The 19858-nt window shown below is 54.1% G+C and overlaps 5 protein-coding genes across 5 annotated transcripts; 3 read left to right on the plus strand and 2 right to left on the minus strand.

Moving 5' to 3' along the window:
- Positions 1-144: 144 nt before the first annotated feature.
- On the plus strand, positions 145-1929 carry B0H64DRAFT_471586 (RNA polymerase II transcription elongation factor-domain-containing protein). The gene is made up of 2 exons (XM_062807888.1): positions 145-352; positions 452-1929. The coding sequence occupies exons 1-2, from the start codon at positions 244-246 to the stop codon at positions 1501-1503; spliced, it is 1161 nt and encodes a 386-aa protein (XP_062661776.1). The 5' UTR covers positions 145-243; the 3' UTR covers positions 1504-1929.
- Positions 1930-2265: 336 nt separating this feature from the next.
- On the minus strand, positions 2266-4683 carry B0H64DRAFT_453494 (S-adenosyl-L-methionine-dependent methyltransferase; the record flags this gene model as incomplete). Its single annotated transcript, XM_062807241.1, has 2 exons — positions 2266-4606; positions 4664-4683. The coding sequence occupies 2 exons, from the start codon at positions 4681-4683 to the stop codon at positions 2335-2337; spliced, it is 2292 nt and encodes a 763-aa protein (XP_062661777.1). The 3' UTR covers positions 2266-2334.
- Positions 4684-6825: 2142 nt separating this feature from the next.
- B0H64DRAFT_70346 (DNA glycosylase) lies at positions 6826-9293 on the plus strand. Its single transcript, XM_062808640.1, has 2 exons — positions 6826-6898; positions 7142-9293. The coding sequence occupies exon 2, from the start codon at positions 7189-7191 to the stop codon at positions 8932-8934; it is 1746 nt and encodes a 581-aa protein (XP_062661778.1). The 5' UTR covers positions 6826-6898; positions 7142-7188; the 3' UTR covers positions 8935-9293.
- A 543-nt stretch (positions 9294-9836) lies between these two features.
- Positions 9837-16186, plus strand: B0H64DRAFT_317464 (SEN1 N terminal-domain-containing protein; the record flags this gene model as incomplete). The annotated part of the gene is made up of 4 exons (XM_062800335.1): positions 9837-10192; positions 10257-15783; positions 15833-16051; positions 16118-16186. 4 exons carry the CDS (start codon positions 9837-9839, stop codon positions 16184-16186), a joined length of 6171 nt encoding a protein of 2056 aa, XP_062661779.1.
- A 2586-nt stretch (positions 16187-18772) lies between these two features.
- B0H64DRAFT_384606 (uncharacterized protein) lies at positions 18773-19369 on the minus strand. Its single transcript, XM_062803013.1, has one exon. The coding sequence runs from the start codon at positions 19317-19319 to the stop codon at positions 19047-19049; it is 273 nt and encodes a 90-aa protein (XP_062661780.1). The 5' UTR covers positions 19320-19369; the 3' UTR covers positions 18773-19046.
- Between the last annotated feature and the right edge of the window lie 489 nt (positions 19370-19858).

Genomic DNA, 19858 nt, shown 5'->3' on the forward strand with positions numbered 1-19858 from the left:
CCCGATCTTTGCTGATCCTTGTTGCCGGACCCCGAGACCCACAAGGCGTTGAGCCAAGAGAATTACGTAACATCCGTCCTCTCCCCGGTCTTCCAGGGTTCCTTTGGTCGATCCCGGTCCACTTTTGGTTGCCTGCCCAGACTCGCCAAACTGCCCGGTTCAATTCCCTGTCCCTCCAACATCCCTCCACCATCTCTCTCTCACTCAGACACACGCTGCAACAACGCAACGACGCTCCTCGAAATGGCAGCCCCAGGAGTTTTGGACCCGACAAAGTCCGGCCAATATCCGGTTATCCTTAGCGACGCCTTGCTGGGCAAGCCATCCAAGGAGACATACACAGGCATAAGATGTGAGTTCCTCGTGCCTCCCTCCCTCCTCCTTGACCATCGCTCTCGAGGGCTTCTTTTCGCTCTCCCGTGACAAGCGCTGACTCTCCGCTCCATCACAGACAACCACCGGCCAGCACTCTCGTCAGATACCGCACCCAACACAGCGCGCCTCAAGAAATCCGCAAAGGACGATTCCTACAACCTCGGCTTCGACGACCAAGGGGACAAGTACCAATACAATGGCGTCCGTACCACCGACGACGGCAACTACGTCCTCATCTTCGACCCCGCTCGCAAGGCTTTCGTACTGCACCGAGTCGACTCGACCTTCCACATGAACATCACCCGCACACCGACAGACAACAACGCCGAAAGCCTACGCCAGCAATTTCCCCAGCTCGAAGTCAAGACCGAGTCAACAAAGAGGCCAAGAGGGAAGGCCGCGGAGAAGGCTAGCAACAACAGGGCGAACACGACCAAGGCCACTCCCACAAAAGCCAAGGGCAACAAGAACCTTGGCGCCGGAGACACGCCAAAATCGAAAGCGAGCAGCCAACCCGAGAAGAACAAGGCGGTGGAACTGACGCTCCCTAATCTCAGCGCGGCACCTACCAACCCTAAAAAGCAGCCGTCAGCGTCTCAATCAGAAAAAGAAAAGAAGCCAAAGCGCCCTGCTCTATCGCCCGTTGAATCAGAAGAAGACGACGATGATGACGACGGCGGCCTGACGGTCGAGTACCCGGAGGGCAACCCAGCCGTGCTCTGCGCATCCAACCAATATATGCCCACATTCCCCTCTGTGATAAGGCGCTTTTCCGAGTTTGCCAACGAGAGAGAGTCGGACGACGACGACTTCGATACTACAATGGCTGGTGGGTACGATGCCGGGTTACCCGAGGAAGAAGGGTATGCCGGGGACGAGTATGAAGAGGAGGACGAGGAAGAGCCATCGCACCGACTGGCCAGTCCTACCAGGCCTTCCCAGTTGGACGTTCCCGTCGCTGTCGAGCCTGACCGCTATACGTTCGATGACGGGGACGAGGACGAAGACGAGGATGGCGACGATGCCCTGGAGCAGGATATTGGAGACCTTGAGGCAGCCCTGATGAGAGAGTTTGAGCAAGCCGAAGGTGGCAACGAGAGCGATAGCTCAGTGAGCGAGGAGGAGTAAGATTCGTTCCAACTTCGTCTAGAAACGGTCCCTTCTTGCTTTGTGCTGTGTTTATATATTCGGGATCGGTATGTACGGCGTTGCGGTTTATAGTGGCGGGCACTACAGTTGGTACCCTTGGTCCTCGCTGAAGCATACATTTGGGTTTATTTTGGGAGAACGGCTTAGCCGGCGAGAAGTATCTGCAATGATCTAATTGTGCATTCTTTTCTGCGACTGGATGGAGTTAGCAGGTGTGGCAGGATACCACACAATCGCAAGGTTGATAGACTTTAGTTGCTCCGATGGGGCATGGCTGAGTTGCTCTGATGAGGCATGGTTTCCTTGTTAGACAAATAATAGTTCGATTACATGCTTGGTTAGCAATGAGTTGTAACTGGGAAACTTACTAACAAGATATCAACAATCATTGCTATCTGCTCTTCGTTCTGTTTGTTAAGCGTAATTGGTGATGGTGGTCATTGTGCCTATCGATGTCCCAATCCTACGTGATAGGTACGGTACATAAACAGCTTCCCGTCAAGTCTTTTAGTCTTTTCCTCGATAATGTCCACGATGAACGCGATTATGGAAATTATACGGTAAAGGGAACCTAAACAAACGGCAAAACAGTCCTGATATAGAAGTTCCCTCCACACACCCCATACTCGGCATCGTATTAAGTGTAGGCATCAAACGTCCTCCACGACCTGTTTAAGCCCCCTAGACACAGCTCTGGGCGCCGACGGAATATTGATCCACACCCTCATCTTTTAATAGGTACTCGAACCCTTTGCTGGAGCCCCCTGGCCCAGTGACAACTACAACCATCCTCACCACGTTTCGCTCAACTCAATCTGATAGCACACACGGGTCGGCTGCTGTTCCCCGGCCCCATCCCTCCATTATCAGATCGACAACACAGTCTCCCCCCAATTCTATTTCCTTCGCAATCCCGTGGTCCATCTCGTCGCCGCGCAACGTCTCCGTATCCGAGAGCCCGTTCAGATCCATCAGCTCGTCGTTGCGGTTCTCGTTTTCGGCTGCTTGGTCAAACTGGCGGACGATATCGCTTAGTCTGCGGGTGGAGGAGCCGTTGGTACTGCCGGCAGTTACATTATAATGGTTATTGTTATTGTCGTCAAGACAGATGTACTTGTCCGAAGAAACATCGCTGGGCATCCCGGCACGGGGGCTGCGTCGAGCGGAGGGGTCGAAGCCGTCTTGGACCAGGAGCCAGTCGACGAGGTGGTCGTAAAGAACTTTGACAACGGACGGCGCGAAAGCGTTGCCGATTTGCTTCTTTATATACGCTCCTTCGAATTTGTACCACGTCGGGAAGCCCTGGAGGACTGCGTACTCGAGCAGGGTGAAGTCTCGCTCCCCATCCCAGTGGTAGTTCCGACCACCGTCTGTTGTTATTGTCTTGGCGAGTTGGGTAGGATCCCAAGGCTTTTTAGGCGGGTCGAACCGCTTGCTGAGACCGGGTTCGTGTAACTTATGGACCAGATTTGGCGATAGAGAGGCCAGAACTGATTTTGGAGTAGTCCAGGGTTTGAGACCACCCGTGCCATCCTTATTATGAGTCGGAGGTGGGAATGGAGGAAGCCTTTCTCCAGGGGCTGACCCGATCATAATAAGTCGCTTCCGCAACTGTGGAACACCGTAGCTGGCGAGTGGCAAAACTTTCCATCGAACCGAATACCCAAGCTTGGTGAAGCCGTGGAGAAAGGTATTGAAGAATTCCTTGAATCTGGGACTTAAGATCCCGAACGTTTGTTCCACCGTAAACAGCCTCGGCTTATGGTTTTCCACGAGGTGTGTACATGAAAAGAGAACGGCGATGTTATGTTCATCGTTCTTCCCCGCCACTGTGTGTGCCGGCGACCAGAACTGACATGGTGGTGACAAATGTAAGATGTCGACGCGGTGTTGGGTATCGCTCGATGTAATAAAATCCGTAACATCCAAATCGAAAACGTGGCTCCGGCCGAAGTTGCTTCTCAGGGACTCTACAGCAGGCGGCCAGTTATCTACTGCAAAGAGCAGTTGAACACCTGCTCTCTCGATACCTCTTGAGGCACCCCCTGCTCCGGAAAACACATCACCCGCTGTATAGCGTTGCCCGGGGGAGAAGAGGCTTATGGTCCGGCCGTAGCTTGATGGCCCTGATTCCAGGTCGAGTACTGGATGACTCAATCCGTAGGGGGTATATGAACCTCCTGGAACTTTGCCGCCCCGCCATCGATTCAGGTTGCTCTCGTTTGACATTCTGAAATCCGGGTCCGCGTCTTCCTCGCAAATCCTCAGAAAGGCCCATTCATGGGGCTTGTCGCTATCTCTGTGGTAGTGAATGTCGTAGCGGTATCTGCAGACCAGGATGGAGTTCTGCTCCACCCATCGTCTTCCGTTGCTGGCGTATTCAGAATCGCTGAACCTGTATTCCGGAAAGGGCGCACTTGTGATCCGCAGGGCTCTCGCACGTCGGATGTCCGTCGATTTCACCTCGAACATGACCTCCTCTTCGCATTGTCTTCCGCTAGAACCGCGAAACTCGGCCACCATTGCAACCTCGTTGAGCTTTGGGAGCAACATCCCGTCCAGGTGCCGAGTTCGCGTGAAACCCGGCCCACGTATCACAATTTCGGGACCCAACCCAAGCCTGATAATGTCGGCGACCTTCAGGAACTGAATCTCGGACGCCCCAATTGGGTTGTTGAGCTCGACCGTCATCCCTGGTCGGATCCGAATGCCGTTTGCCAAATCGCAGCTGGTTATATGCCGTACATCCTGTCTCGGGACCGTTACGCGTTTTTCGATAATCGGGGTATCATCGCCGGTCAAGTCGATAATACTGGAAATACCCTCCTCTAAGGCATTCTCAATTTGTACCTCTCGGTGGTCGTCTTCGGAAGGGCTCTCGCGTTCGTTGCTGCCTCTTTGGCGGGCGTGGGATGCTACCCATTCGGCAAGTCGCCGGCCGGTTTGGGCTTCTTCCTTGATCCGCCGAGTCCGGCGGGCAAGGTCTCTGAGGAGGTTTTCATCGTCATCAATGACAAGGGGGTTGTGTTGGGCGCCAAGCGCGGCGCACTGGAAATTTCGAGACATACTGGTGGGCAAGGAGCTGCTGGGATTAAGTTAGAAAGTGCAGCCAAACCGGTGGAGAAAGGTAATCGCATACCTGTCTTTTTTCTTTTGCATAAATCCTTTACCAGCGGACTCTAGATTACCTACACAGGAATGCAGGAATGGCAGACACGCCGATGCTGAATAGGTACTTATTGCACAGAAGAGGGCGCAGGAAGGCCCAGAAGGGGAAGAGTCAAGTAGCTCCAAATCCAGCAATAACTGGTGAGTGAGGAAATATAACGCCAGAATGCCGCGATGGTAGGCAAAGGACTGGTAGGAGGCATCAATGTAAGGGTGAGGAGGCGTCCTGTGACCACAATCTCGAGAAAAGGTGAGGTGGTTAAAGAGTTCCCTTTGGATGATAAGGCTCTTTTGTAGAAACTTTCTTTGAGGAAAAGGTTATTGTGAAACCAGAGAATAGTAATGATTGTGTGGGATACAACATCCGACAGTGCGCAAAAACAAATTTTGGAGATCGCGATTGTAGAAGCCGCCCCGGTGCAAAGAATATGACAGTTGGGCAAAACTACGGAAGTAGAAAGCATAGAAGGTGGTGGCATTTATCTGACTAAAATATACCTAGGTAGTCAAAGAGGTTTCCAGGCGTATCCAAATGGCCAGCCTCGATGCATTGAGCATTTTTGCCGGGCAACCTTCCATGGCCAAAAACACAGAGAATCCCAAGGAGGTCACTGATGTTAATAATTACCTACATTTAAACAACAGTAACAATATGGAAATATCCACTGAAAATGCTCATCCGTGCTTGTGATAGTCCACCACGGGCTTAGGAAGTTAACGGCCGCTGAGGAACAGCATTGCATTTTGTGGCAGAGGCGAAAGGTTTTTAGCTGCTAGAAAAGAAAAAGAGGAAGGAAAATAAATAAGAGTTGTCGGCTTGATCACGCTTCTCTGTTGAGCAAACAACTGACTCCCTCGGTAGTCAAGCAGGGGTGTGGTCAGCGCAAAGGAAGTCAGGGGTAACGTAACTCACTGATTTTGTGTCAACAAAAACCAGAGCCAAGATTGGTTGCAACGACAACGAGGGTTAGGGCTGCCATGGAGGCCTTCCAAACCCGGAGAAGCTTGCTCCGTTCCGGCCGCATTGGCAAACTGGTAGGATCCACATCCACCGACAACTTTTCTCCATCCTCGCTCAATCTTTTCTTCAATTTCTTTAGAATTCTCAGACATCCTGTGCAAAAGACCAGCTCCTTGTTTTGGTAGCACATTTATCATGGATGAATCTAACGGATAGGTAAGAATCTTTGTGTTCATTCATATTCCTTTGATTTGATGATGACTTTTAAATTCGACAAAACCTTGACTGCTGAGACTTGTCTGTGAGGAGAAGAATTATTCTGATGTTTTCCATATCCTTTGGCTCTTTCAAGAAGAATATATGGTTCCTCGATCTTGGCTAACCTCTTGTGGTTATGGTCTAGCTTTCCCCCTATGCAAACTGTCTGCACATCTAACAAGACTGGGATGAATGCCCTGGATATCGTGGTTACTTCTGCACTGGATTGTCCCAGTACCTCCCCGATCACCTCAGCATATCGTTTAACTCAGAAATACAAAACATTATGGAGCTTAAACCATTGGAGTATCACTTGTGCATCTTGTTTTCATGTATACGTAATTCCAGAAAGGGGCAGCACCGGCAAGGATCGCATCAGTGGTGCTTTCGCCTTGTAGCCGTGGCCACGTGACGCTAGTCTGAACATACTGGTAAAAACAACCAGGATGGATGCTGCGCATCATCTTTGGGCGAGATCTTGATGATCAAAGCATGTATTGTTTGGGTAGCTAAGTAAGACAGGTAATCCTCAAGCTGCCCGTCTAGATTTGGCTAATCAGTAACCGGTGTTGTCCTAGGTTGGGTAGGTAGTTGCCATGGAGCGAATGTTGCGCATGGACTCGATGGATTCACGGCGTCTGGTTTGGGTCGTGCCTTCCTTGGTAGGTAGGCACCTACACCACATCCGTTCACGGGGCTCTAATAGGAGGCCAAGTTCTTCTTGCAATACCGGCAGCCTGAGGTTCAACACAGCACACCGCTGCATGTTCGTCGCAATACCCAGAGTCAGTCATTGTTCCAAGCTTCCTACTTCGTCATTATAGGGATTGATCGCTGACTACCAAGTTGCACCACCATCGACAAGCTTTCATATTCCCCAACTCCTGACATTTCCATCACCGACCCGTTCCAGGATCTCCACATTGGGCGCTCATTCAAAGGACCCTTGAGGAGACACTAGCTACCTACTTAAAGTAGTAATAAGAGGTATGGAAGTTCAATTAGTCCCATTTCATTCTTCACCACTCCTCACCCCCTGGATGGCCACGGCTTAAACACTCCTACAATCAATTTTCAGTTTCACATAACGGCTCAAGTAACCGCCCATATCACTGTGGAACCACGAGCGCTGGCGCTCCCCGAGCAGGTGTAATTGTCACAGACCTCTCATTCATCTATCTACTCTTTTCTCTGGGAGAATCAGGCTTGAATCCCACTAACACCAGTTAGTTGATCAACCCATTGTGCCCCAGTTACGGCACAACTTGCAGCCCAAAATGCAGACACGTGCAGCCGCGAAGCTTGCCAGTGCTGCAGCTACAGCCAGCAATGTGGTCGGCGTCTCGGACAGACATGCCGAGGTGGTACAAGCGCTAGGGAGCACCGGCGACCCGGAAATGATAGCTCACTCGAAGACCTCCGGCAAAACTACTAAGGCGAGCACAAAGCGTAAGCGTGGTGGGAAGCAGCAGGCACAGCCTCTCAAAGGTGGCTGGGTTTTACCTCATGGGATGGGTGTCGCAGGTCTTGGGACCGAGTCAGAGCTTGTCGATGCAGCTTCTGATCCGGATCTTCCCGCTCAACAGAGCGCTACGGTGACCTCACAACTTAAACTCAACACCCAAAAGAAGGTCCTCAGACAGACTAGGCAAACCCGCCTGTCCCTTCGAGTCACCAAGGCCCGGGTCAAGGAAGAGAAGGTGCAGGAGCCCATAGTGAAATTGGAAGAGCCCGACGACGCCTCCAACGTCGAGCAGGAGGATGGTCACCCTAACAAACGAGTACGGACTGCTCTGGTGGCTAACATTTCGGCCGATGCTCCGGTTGCCAACAAGGTAGCCTCGGACCTTGCGCTGCTGAAGGTTGAGAAAAAGAAGATTCTGGACCAGCCCACGCCGAAGGTCTTGATCATCAAAGGCATCACAATCAAGGACGACATTGTTACTAAGTCTTCAGCCAAAATTGTTATCGACGCCAGCCAACTACTGGACCCTAACTTCAGGCGAATCGTCAAAAGAGGCAAAGAGAACCCATATGGGTTGACACCTGGGTTCTCGCCCTATTCATACCGGCGCGTTCCTACACTTGATTCCTGTAAGGAAGTACACAGGATTTTGACCGAGATACACGGAGAGGTGAAGCAACCCGATAAAATGCCCCTGGCTTCTCTAGAGGTTGCCGGTTGTGGTGAGGTCCCTTGCGTGCTTGATGCACTACTGAGGACCTTGATCAGCGGGAACACCCTTATGGCGCTCGCAGACGCAGCTATCAAGAACCTGGCTGAGCACTATGGTCTCCGCCAGGACGGTACTGGCGCTGGGAGCATTAACTGGGACAAGGTCAGATTATCCACGCACGGCGAGCTTGCGCAGGTCATCAAGGTTGCTGGCAATGGACCCAATAGAAGCCAACATATCAAGCGGATTCTCGACATGGTCCACGAGGAGAACATCCAGCGGGCCAATACGCAACCCCCCAGTACAGAGGCAGACGAAAACCAAGCAGTGGTCGAGGCAGAGAAGACCACACATAACCTTCTCTCACTCGACCACATGCATGCCATGAGCAAGGACGAGGCCATGGCTAAGTTCGTAAGCTACCCAGGCATCGGCATCAAGACAGCGGCCTGCGTTACATTGTTCTGCTTGCGGATGCCCTGCTTTGCTGTGGACACACATGTCCACAAATTCTGCCGTTGGTTGGGATGGGTTCCCGACAAGGCCGACCCGGACAATTGTTTCCGGCATGGGGACTTTATGGTGCCTGATCATCTCAAGTATGGTCTACACCAGTTGTTCATTCGCCATGGCCAGCTGTGCTTCAAGTGCAGGAAGGCGACTAAACCGGGAACCAAGGATTGGAACGAGGCGCCAGACTGCCCACTCGAGCACTTGTTGGTTCGAAGCAAAGATGAAGCCGGGTCCAAGCCGAAGAAGGTCAAAAAAGTGAAAGAGGAGACGAGCTCCCAGACGGACACCTCGAAAAGCGAGGATGCAAGTGAGGAGGAAGAAGAGGAGGAGTAAGGGTTCATTTATGGTGTGACATCTTGCCCCAAGATAGCATGGCATAAAGAGGCGGATGAAGTTTGGCTCCATTTCACGGGGGATTTATTGCTGCTTTGATGATTCAGGGATATTATCCTTGGGCTTCATAGAAACTACCTAGGTCGTTATTACTGAGAGTTTGGGGTTAGCAGTGACTACCGAGGTACAGATTACTTCCATAGCAGAATCTCCCAATCGATTTGCGATGGGGCATATGAATTAGTCAACACCGGATAGCTTGAGTGAACAAGGGCCATGTCTGCACAGCTTGTGGTCACTACCTAATGTTAGAGGTATGTTTTAATGAATTGATAATTTGAACAATGGCGAGAATGGCTTCGAACCCGGATTCTCGAGTCAATGCCAAGCGACCTGCTGCTGCAGGGGGTCCATTGAATTGACGCCAGCCGCCCCACTTGCTTGCCCCACAAAGAATTGACGCGTGCATTGGCGTGCAACCACTTTGCGTCTTCGCGATTGCCTGCCGACCAAGGTGCATCATCTGCACCCACCTCTTAAACCCCGAAGCAACTTGCTCTTTGCTGAGCCACACCAGCACATACAAACTCTCGTTGGCGGGTATTTATTTGCACAGAGAACTCGGCATCAATGAGTAGCCCTGTGCTTTTCTCTTTTGTGTGTTGGCCACGCTCTTTTACATCGGGTGGTCGTCCCCCGGGCCACATTTCTCCCGTCTCTCTTTCCCGACGATTTTGCCAATCCTCGGTCCATGTGCGCAAGGTTTCTTGAAAATTGAGATTCAGCATTGCGGCAGGCTACCGAAGGGAAACCAATTCTTTTAACTGAGCTTCCAGGTTGTTAATTATCGCTTAACCCCACTCGAAGCGACCAGCGGAATTCCTCCCTCACTTGCAGCCGCCATGGAGCCGAATGCTCTTCTGCAGGCGGCCCTTGCGTGGCATCGCGAGTTCGAGGACCGTCCACCAGAAGCGCATCTCTGTTGCCCTAAGATCGACGAAGAAGATTTCGCAAACTACGACGAGCCCAATGTTCCCGATGAAGGCGGACTCTCAGCCGACGAGAAGCAAGGTCGGATCAAAGAATACGAGAGCAGGTTTCAGAATGCCTATGATCTGAGCATTCTGATGGGCCTCGGCAGGGAGGTTGCGGGCGAATGGCTAGACAATTGGACTCGGGCTGTCGATGCCTGTCTCACGAGGTGCGACTCGTGCGTGAGGAACTGGCACCGAAACCGCAAGCCATACCTCAGCGGCCTGTAAGCGCATCCCGCTGCCCGTACCCCCACTGTGACTAGGACTGATATCTCTTGTGGCATATAGGCATCTCGCACCAGAGATGATTGATTACATGCGAATCAAGCTCGGCGAGTTCGACCAACAGCGCATAGACAAGGGCCTCCAGAGCGCGAGAGCAATCCTCGAGACGAAAGGCCCCATGACGACGGCCAAGCTAGTCGAGCACGATATGTCAGCTGTTATAGCCCTTTTTGAGGCCCTTTGCAGTACCGAATATCTCGGCGGCCCTGGGGATAAAGACGACTTCACCTACGTCTTCGAGAACACACAGCAAAAACGACCCTTGCGGATGCAAGGAGGTCTCATCCCCACCATGACTCACTTCCTCTTCGACGAGCCCTCCACCCCTTACAAACAAAAGTTTGCCGAGTGCGCTTGGGAGAAACGGGCGCCCGGGTCTCTCACGGACCAGGAATGGGACTGGGCCATCTGCCCCCATTTGAGCACCGCGATTCTGCGGGTGTCTCTCTCCAGAGGAATGCCGACGCCGGACAAAATTTGCCGGTTTTGGCACGGTTTCTCACTCATCCTTCGGTCCTTGAGCGAGAAACAAATCATCAACTCTCTTAGGGCGATGGAGGTGTCACCGAGTGTCTACTTTCTCGCCTTGGAACACCTGGCCACCGATTCCGACGAAGCCCTGGCTGTGGTCCTGAAAGGCCTTCGAGGGCTTATGGAGAAGTCATCGAGCGCGTTCTGGGCTGCGTTTGACCAAGTCACCCCCAGCCAACTCGTCGAGGAGGTCTTCAAGAGCCCGGCATTCCGCCGCTTTTTGAACAAGTCCCTGGTGCCGGATATGATGGTTACGGAAGGGGACAGTCAAGTACCGGCTCTGGCGGCTTGGATGGGGGCATTTATACGGTCGTTGCCCTCGATCCAGCGATCTGACGTGTGCGAATCACTGCTACGGCATCTCTTTGACACCTTCCGTCGGGATCCGGCAGCAGACCGAGCCGCCCAAGCGACCTGCACCCTTGCGGGCTTGGTTACGCTCAGGGAGTCGCTTGATGGGTATCTTCATCAGGAAGTTCCATTCGATACGGGCACTGCGCTCATCATGGTGAATCAGTTGCTCAACCGCGTCATTCAGTACAGCGATGTAATTATCACCGCGGCTGGCCTCAAACCCGGAGATACGTTCAACGTGGGAATCTCTCAGGCGGCAATGGGCATCATCCACTCAGCACTAGCACTGGATGCCAGGGCGACGGAGATCGAGTGGAAAGCTTTGATCGACGGCGTTCCGGTACAAGATGCTGTGAACCGGGACTCTGGCGCACTGTGGGAATCCTTCCTCGAGATGCTTTGGTATGGGCAGCTCGGGCATGCCGAGCTAGCGAAAGCCATGCTGATGGCTACGCTGCGTCTTCGAAGCATTGAGCGGTTCATCCCCAAGCGAAAAGAGCAACTGAAACGGGAGCACCAAAAGTTCAATACGAGGTACCAACAGCAGACAACAGCAATAGGGAGGATGCTCGGCCGGCTTTCCGATTTTAAGCAAGAGGACCTCGTCAAGTTTTGCTCTGAGCGCCAGAGTCCGACCATTCATCCCATCGTTTCGTCATTAATCCATGGCGAAGATGCTATTCGGGACGCTGGCTTCGAGCTGCTCAAGGCTATCACAAGCGAGAGCCTGCCCTCTGAGGCAGTGGGCAAGATGTTGGAGGACTATTTCACCCCCTTCCTGAATGCCTTCTCGGAAGCAGTACACAACGTGACTGCGAAAAATGGTGCTAGCAGCCCTTGGAGCCACATGCTCCCCATCCTAAAGTGTAGCGAGTTCGTTCTAAACGGCCTTTGCGATCCTTCCTCGGGCCAACTGAGGCGTAAAACCCTCACCGCAGAGGAGCACGCCGCTGTCAAGCGGTGGTGGGAATGTGTGTGGCAGGTCGTTGACCACTCATTTACGATGATGAGGATATGGCACGAAAAGGTTGACAAGAAGATCATGGAGGACTTCTGCCGAGACGTCATGGAGTTGGGCAACAAGTTGTTTGCCCAAGACGGTGTCATGGCCTCTGCTCTGAGCCAACATAGCGGCGACGATGGCGGGCAGACTAACGGGGATACGACGATGAAGGCTCTGAAAGCTGTCCTGGAACCGCCGAGGAAATATTCTTTCTCTCTCGCCGACATGTTGCAGCTGAGAGACAAGTACCTTATCGCGGGCATCATCGAGATGATCAAGAAGCTGCTCGCAAGGCTAAAACAGAACGACATGGTGTTACCTAACAAGGCTATTGTGCACCTCCACAACATGCTCCGGCGGAGGAAGCTCGCCAGTGGAAGACTGGACTACGTTCAGAAGACCAACCTGACGGACGAGCAGCGGATTGAGCTGCTCAAGGCCCTCGGGGAGGATGCCGTGATCGAAGAACAGTTCATGGGCCCCAAACCCGGGGAGAGGGAGGCGAAGGAGAAAGAGCGTGCCATGAAGCAGAGCAAGATTGACTTCTCCAAGAGCGCCCCCGGTACTTCCAAGGATCGTTTTGCCGAAATCACCCCCAACTTCGAGAAACGCGGGTCCGCGCTACTCGCAAAATTGAAGGAAGAGGGCCCAAAGCCCAAGCAGCCAACCAAGCTGAATCCAAAGGCCGTCCTCGCCAATCAATCATCAATCAAAGAAGCCAGGGCCCGGGAAAAGGCTGAAAAGGCTAGGAGAGATGCCGAGGCCATTGCCAAAGCGAAAGCCTTACGAGCCCCGCCCAAGACCGTCCCTGGAGAAGGCTCTGGTCTCCAAGGCATCGCCGGTGTCCGGGGCAAGGATCATGCGCCGGTCGTCAAGGATGAGATCATGGTTGGCTCGTCTTCGGAGGAAGAAGACGACTCTGAAGACGAGCGGATAGCGCTGAAAGCGAAGGCGGGGAACAAGAACCTCACTGATGCTGAGCGCCGTCGGCTACTCATGCTGGCCGAAAAGCGGGGCCCCGTGAAGAAGGTCAAGCTCCAGCGGTCAGCGAAGGACATGCGAGCGCGCTTGATCCCCCCTATGGATGTCCTCCATCAGGCAATTCTAGAGTGGGACATTTTCCACGAGGGTAATGACCCGCCCAACGGCTACCGGTGCGATCGCGTTTCGGACGACTATACAGATCCCCACAGCTATAAGCAGACCTTCTTCCCCCTGCTTATCAACGAGGCCTGGCGATCGTTTGTTACTTCCAAGGACGAGGCTACGTCCAAGCCTTTTGGTATCAAGGTTCTCAACCGTATGACAGTCGATAAGTTCATGGAAGTCACTGCCTCAGTGCCCGCTCAAATCAGCAAGGACCGGGGCCTGTCCGAGGGAGACATCGTCCTGGTCTCAAGGGGGGAAGATCCGCTTAACCAGCCGACGGAGCTGCATTGTCTCTCTCGTATCTGGAAAACCACTTACAAAAAAGACACCGTCGAGGTCGTCTACCGCCTTAACGCCAGAGGAAACCAGATTCTGCCGGCGCTTCTCCCCGGCTCCGAGTTCCATGTCGTCAAAATCACCAACATGACGACGATTGAACGCGAGTATGCGGCGTTGGAAAGTTTGCAGTACTATGATTTGATGGACGAGGTGTTGAAGGCACAGCCGTCCCCGATGCTCACGTTTGGCAATGAGGCGGTCAAAGGGGTCATGGAGAATTACCAACTCAACCCCGGCCAAGCGCGTGCTATCCTGAATGCTAAGGAGAACGATGGCTTCACCTTGGTTCAAGGCCCGCCGGGAACCGGCAAAACCAAGACCATTATCGCCATGGTTGGTTGCCTCCTGACGGGAGTTCTCAAGTCGTCCAGCGGCGCAGTCCCTCTCGCGAGACCCGGTGCCGCCTCCACTAGCCAGGGCCAGGCGCCTTCAAAAAAGCTGTTGGTCTGCGCGCCCAGCAACGCGGCTGTGGACGAACTGGTGCTGCGGCTGAAGGCTGGTGTCAAGACAATGAATGGGGCGTCCCACAAAGTCGAAGTTGTGCGTTTGGGTCGTACCGACGCGATCAACGCCGCCGTCAAAGATGTCACGCTTGATGAGTTGGTCAAAGCCCGGATGGATGGCGGAGTCAACAATAGCGGTCCGAGTGATCGCGAAAAGCTACATCAAGAAGCCGGCATGCTCAAGGAGAAGATTACAGAGCTGCGACCCCAGCTTGAGGCGGCTCGGGCGAGTGATGACCGCACGTTCACTATGAAGTTGCAACGCGAGTTTGATGACCTGAAGCGCCGACAGGCTCATATTGGCGCCAAGATCGATGCCAACAAGAGCAACGGAAACACGTTTGCGCGTGAGGTCGAGATCAAGCGTCGGCAGATCCAGCAAGACATCCTCGACAAGGCCCAAGTTCTCTGCGCCACATTGAGCGGTAGCGGTCATGAGATGTTCAAAAACCTCAACGTCGAGTTTGAAACGGTCATCATCGACGAGGCCGCGCAGTGCGTGGAGCTGAGCGCGCTCATCCCCCTCAAGTATGGCTGTTCCAAGTGCATTCTCGTCGGAGATCCCAAGCAGCTGCCCCCTACAGTGCTCTCGCAATCCGCTGCGCGGTACGGGTACGACCAGAGTTTGTTTGTGCGGATGCAGAAGAACCATGCTAAGGACGTTCACCTGCTCGACATGCAATACCGTATGCACCCGGAGATCAGTAAGTTCCCTAGCAAGGAATTTTACGAGGGCTTGCTCCAAGACGGTGCCGACATGGGACAGCTCCGCCTCCAACCCTGGCATCAGAGCGAACTTCTCGGTCCCTATCGGTTTTTCGACGTCAAGGGTTCCCAGTCACGGGGGCCGAGAAACCAGTCGCTGGTCAACGACGAAGAGCTCAAGGTCGCCATGCAGCTCTACCGCCGGTTCCGCACTGACTACGGCAATGTGGAGCTGAAGGGCAAGATCGGCATCATCACTCCGTACAAGGCTCAGCTGTTTCGGCTGCGACAACGGTTCGCCGAGAAGTATGGCGACGGGATCACCGAGGAGATCGAGTTCAATACCACGGACGCTTTCCAGGGCCGCGAGTGCGAGATCATCATTTTCTCGTGTGTTCGAGCTAGCCCGACGGGCGGTATCGGTTTCATGACAGATATCCGGCGTATGAACGTTGGTCTAACCCGCGCTAGGTCATCGCTATGGATCTTGGGTGATTCTCGCGCGCTAGTGCAGGGCGAGTTCTGGGGCAAACTCATTGAGGACGCGAAGGAGCGCGATCGCTACACAAGCGGTAATGTCATGGCCCTGCTCAACCAACCAGGCCGGCAAGTACCCATGTCGTCGCTCGTTGCGTCGTCCTCGGAGCTATCTCGACCCCTTGGCGCCATGGAGCTGAAGAACGATGTCGTCATGACCGATGCGCCTGGGCCTCCCCAGCAGTGGCCTTCAAGGAGCAACACAGAGGCGCATAATCAGAATGTAGCCCCGGCTACTCCAACGCTCCCATACCATGGTTCAGGGATTGGCGGCCTCAATGGAAGAGGAGAAACTACATCGATGCTACCGAGGGGTGGAAGTGCGCCCGTCATACAGTCCACTGCTGGGTCTGCCGGGAAGAAGCGGCCGCGGGACGAGAACGAGGACGGCCATCCCGGCACAAAGAAGGTCGGTAACAATACCAACGCTCGCCCAGATCGCCCTCAACTGATAATAGCTCCCTCAGACGCATCCCAGCTCGGACCGAGGCCCCGTGAAGGCCCCAACGGGTCCTGGTAAGCACAAACAACCGAAGCCGCCCACGGATCCTTCAGCGATGGAAGTGTTGGGTTTAGTTCCTCCGTCGCGTGCGCCCGCCCAACAATCCCAACCGGCTCAACCGCACATCAGGCCGCCTGGTGGAACGAGACCTAATGCACCCCCCAATGCGCCAAAGGTAAGTGAAAATCCACTTGAGCGTGACGCCGCACATAGGCACATGTCTAACTCGACCGATTGCTAGGGGCCGGTGACAATGCCCAAGAAACCGACCGCGGATCCGTTCATTAGACGGAAGCCCGGGAAACGTTGACGGTGCAATGGGCCATCTCGTTCTTTTTTGTGTTTGTTTATTTTCCTCTCCAGTTCCTCTTTTCCTGGTGCATCTTTTTTGCTCCAGGAGCATGCATGGCGCGGGATAGAATTCTAGATACAGGGCGCGGGGTTCGCATGACAGCCATGGGGATTGATTTTCGTTCATTCCCGTGGAACTATAGACCGCTAAGTACAGCCGGTTTGGTCAGACTTGGGCTGAGCATTGGGAGTTTTCTGGGGAGGTGGTTTGTTTGGGTGACGAAAATACCCCGCCCTTTGGTGTGTTCTTTTTTCCTTTCCGTATTTCCCTTCGCCCAGGTGGGTTTGGGAAAGGTAAAGCTGGTGCCCGTTGATTTGAGAACCGGCCGAGGCCGTACCGAGCAGCGGTACGTGGCCACTCGACGTGGGCTTCTGGTCCCCGCCAGATAGTCTAAGGGCTATCGTACGGCTGCTGCTCGCTTCAACCTCATGATGGGGGCCAAACAGCCAGCTACCCTCCCTCTCCATCGTTCTGCCCAGGAGAGGCGCCAGTAGTATTGAAGTTCGCAACAACTGCCGGGAACATGTGAGCCTTCCTCGTATGATGGCCGAGTCATCCGTCCCAACCTCAATCCGGGATCAACCAGCCAGCTCCGGATCCTTTATCTTCATCTAAAGTTCTAGAGCAGAGCTCATGTGTCACCACGTGCAGAAATCCCATGCTCTCTTGCTGCACCGTTTCCATTACCGTTACACCAGAACCGGACCCTGCATGTGCCCAGCGTGCTGTTGCAGATCTGCCGGACGTTGCCCCGCTGAGCTTAACAAGTTATGAGGGGGTGTCATTGGCTAAAATTCCCCGGTTCCTCAAGGGACAAGAACAAGGCCTTCTCTGTTCTTGTCCTGTTTTCTTTCTCCTTTAACGGGCTTTCTTGCCCTTCTCAAGTGTTTTCCCCTTTATACGACACCCGACCGTTTGACCGATTTGCAAAAAAACGGCAGTTGAAAGTGAAATGGACACGCAATTCCAAACGGGCGAGGAAGCAGAAGAAGCCAGCATCATCGTCGCCGAGATGACGAGCTGGGACGAATTCCTGACATCATGTCCCTGCTCACTCGTTCAACTCTCGCCGAATTCCCGTCCCGCTTCCACGTCCCTTCCATGTCTCTTCGGACTACCGGCTTGGTGGGAGGATGTTGTTCTGGAAGCATCGACTCAGGAGAAGAGGTCTCGGCTCAACCTCGCCCCTCTCGATTCATCACTTACACAGTTTAGACACTAGCAATTTTGAATTAGCAGCATTCCCACGAAGCGCTTTGGAAATGTAGGAGCTTCGTGTCTGTGTTCTCCGGCCTGCCATATCAGGGTTCCAACCCCACGGCCTTGTCTCCGCCATCCTGTTCTTCTTTTTTTCACCCTGAACGCACCTCAATTCACCACGCAGTTCTCTATCTACCCAGACGATTGCGGCATTAGTGACCCAAAGTTACTTCAGGACTGCTGGAATATTTGAACAACTATCCAGCTTGATAATGACCACCACCGCCAATTCAACGCCTCTGGCACAGCAGCGCGCAACCCCTAAGCCGTTGCGTGGCCTATCTAGCTCGTCCAATCTCGCGAATGACACGCTCCGGTCAGACAGTCTGAGTGACGGGAGAAAAAAGACAAGCGAGAGGGGCCCGGTGAAGGGGTTCATGGGTGTGTTCCGCAAAACGTCAGCATCATCATCCGTACCCCCGCCCGACATTCCCAGCGAGGGGTCCAAGAAGAAGGGCAAGCTGTCTTCTCTCTGGCCATTCCTAAAGAGACACGAACACAAAAAAGAGTCGAGGCCGCAAAGGGGCCGGTTCAGGCTGCCGGACTCGGCGGTGGCGGGTACGACCACCGGGGGTCATCGTCACATTGCAATATCCATCCCGATCGAGCATGCACATCTAGACCCCACCGTCCACAAGTCAACCATTCCTCCGGCGAGGCCACACGGTGAGCCTGACGAGGGAAATAACACGGGAGATGGATCAGAGGATCCCGAGCGGCAGCGTCGGGGCGAGACGCCCTACATCACGAACAACGGCTCGGGTGTCCCACCGCGGGATCCTACGGTCCCAGATAATTCAGCCGGTACTCACATGGTGGCTACATCTTCCCGTGAGCTGACATCTCTCAAACGGTCGGCTTCTGCTGAGACTTATTTAACGAATCCGTGGTCGGAGCAGAGACAACCTCCACGCCGACGACCCAGCCAGGGCCGTTCCACTGAACAAGGGGTGCTGCCAAATACTAGATGCTCGATGAACCGCCAATTTGTTCGCAAGCGTTCCTCGTCCGAGAGCTTCTACAGCACCACTAGTGAAGTTATATCTTCCGATGCGGTAACGGTCCACATTCCATCACCCGAACCTTTTGAGACGGGGACCGACAGATACTTCACCCCAAAGCCCGCAGAATCGCGCATCTCGGTCGGTGGTCAAGGCCCGCGGAAGACGACCAGTATTAGTGAGAACAGTTCACAGGGCTTCAACCTTTCGGCACCATATAACGGGAGTTCATCCCGCACATCGAGCATGCCTGAACCCAACCGGCCGTTTCTCACCCCTCACACAGACACGCCTTCTCAACCCCATGCGTTGTCAAATATCACTTCGCTGGAGTCACCTATACCTTCATCACTTGGCCGTCGAGCTCTTCACGTCGCTCCTGTTATGACCGTGGCCGACATCAAACCATCATCTCCCCACCGGGCGCCTCTCCGCTCAGGTACCAACAAGACTCCCGAAGCCCGACACCGACGGCACCACTCAACACACATCATGAATCCTAACAACGAAAGACACCCCCGCCGCGTCCACGCCTTCCCAGATATTCGAAGCACAAATCACTCGCACGCCTCATTGCACCCATCCCAGCCTCCTAACGAAGAACCCGGCACGAGCGCGCCGTTCCTCACCACCACCGCCGCCAACTCCGACCCCTCCACCCAATACGCTGTCCCGCCTTCCGCAAGTCCCGCCCCTCGCCCGTTCCTACACCACCACCTCAACAGCAAAACCAGAGAAGAACAAACAGGAAACAAACCCGAAATACAAAGAGGGCGAGCGAGAGAAAACGACATCGACCTCCTCCACCGCCACCACACCCCACGCACCATCACCACCAGCCAGGCCCACGACCGCGAGATGGCCCGCCTGCCCGCCCGCCTCAGTAACCTAGAGCAGGCCAACACGCGCTGGACGAACACGGTGGTGCCGCTCCTCAACCGCGTCTCGAGGCAGCTGGCGTCACCGTCTGCTGGCAACATGGGCATGGGCAGTGAGCGGTTGGGTTACCGCCCTGGTGGTGCTGGTTCTGGTGCCGGTGGTAGTACGGATTACTCGCGTCGGTCTCCGAGTCGGAGTCTTGCGCGGGATGGTGGTTCGTCGGGGTTTGGCGGCGCGGGTTATTACGGTAATGGCGGGGTTTTCACGCCGGCGCGGTTGGAGAGTGCAGCGAGTTTGGGTCGTGGTGGCTACGGGGAGCCGGATGATTTGCGGTATCGCGAATCTAGAAGAGTTGGTGTTAGGAGGGGTGGTGGTGAAAGGAGGGTGCAGGATCGTGGGGTTGTGGAAAATAACACTGCTGCTGGGGATGGGCCTTGGTCGAGGACTGATTCTTCCTACAGCGTGGGTTATCTAGGGTCGTCTTCAAGGG

This window comes from Chaetomium fimeti, assembly GCF_033439085.1.
Source record: "Chaetomium fimeti strain CBS 168.71 chromosome Unknown B0H64scaffold_2, whole genome shotgun sequence".
In the NCBI taxonomy this organism is placed as follows: domain Eukaryota; kingdom Fungi; phylum Ascomycota; class Sordariomycetes; order Sordariales; family Chaetomiaceae; genus Chaetomium; species Chaetomium fimeti.

Bases quoted from the DNA above. Each gene is read 5' to 3' on its own strand.
- B0H64DRAFT_471586 (XM_062807888.1), top strand. From the start codon at position 244: ATGGCAGCCCCAGGAGTTTTGGACCCGACAAAGTCCGGCCAATATCCG. The intron at 353-451 runs GTGAGTTCCTCG...GCTCCATCACAG, and splicing joins GACATACACAGGCATAAGAT to ACAACCACCGGCCAGCACTC.
- B0H64DRAFT_70346 (XM_062808640.1), top strand. From the start codon at position 7,189: ATGCAGACACGTGCAGCCGCGAAGCTTGCCAGTGCTGCAGCTACAGCC.
- B0H64DRAFT_384606 (XM_062803013.1), bottom strand. From the start codon at position 19,319: ATGGTGCGTGGGGTGTGGTGGCGGTGGAGGAGGTCGATGTCGTTTTCT.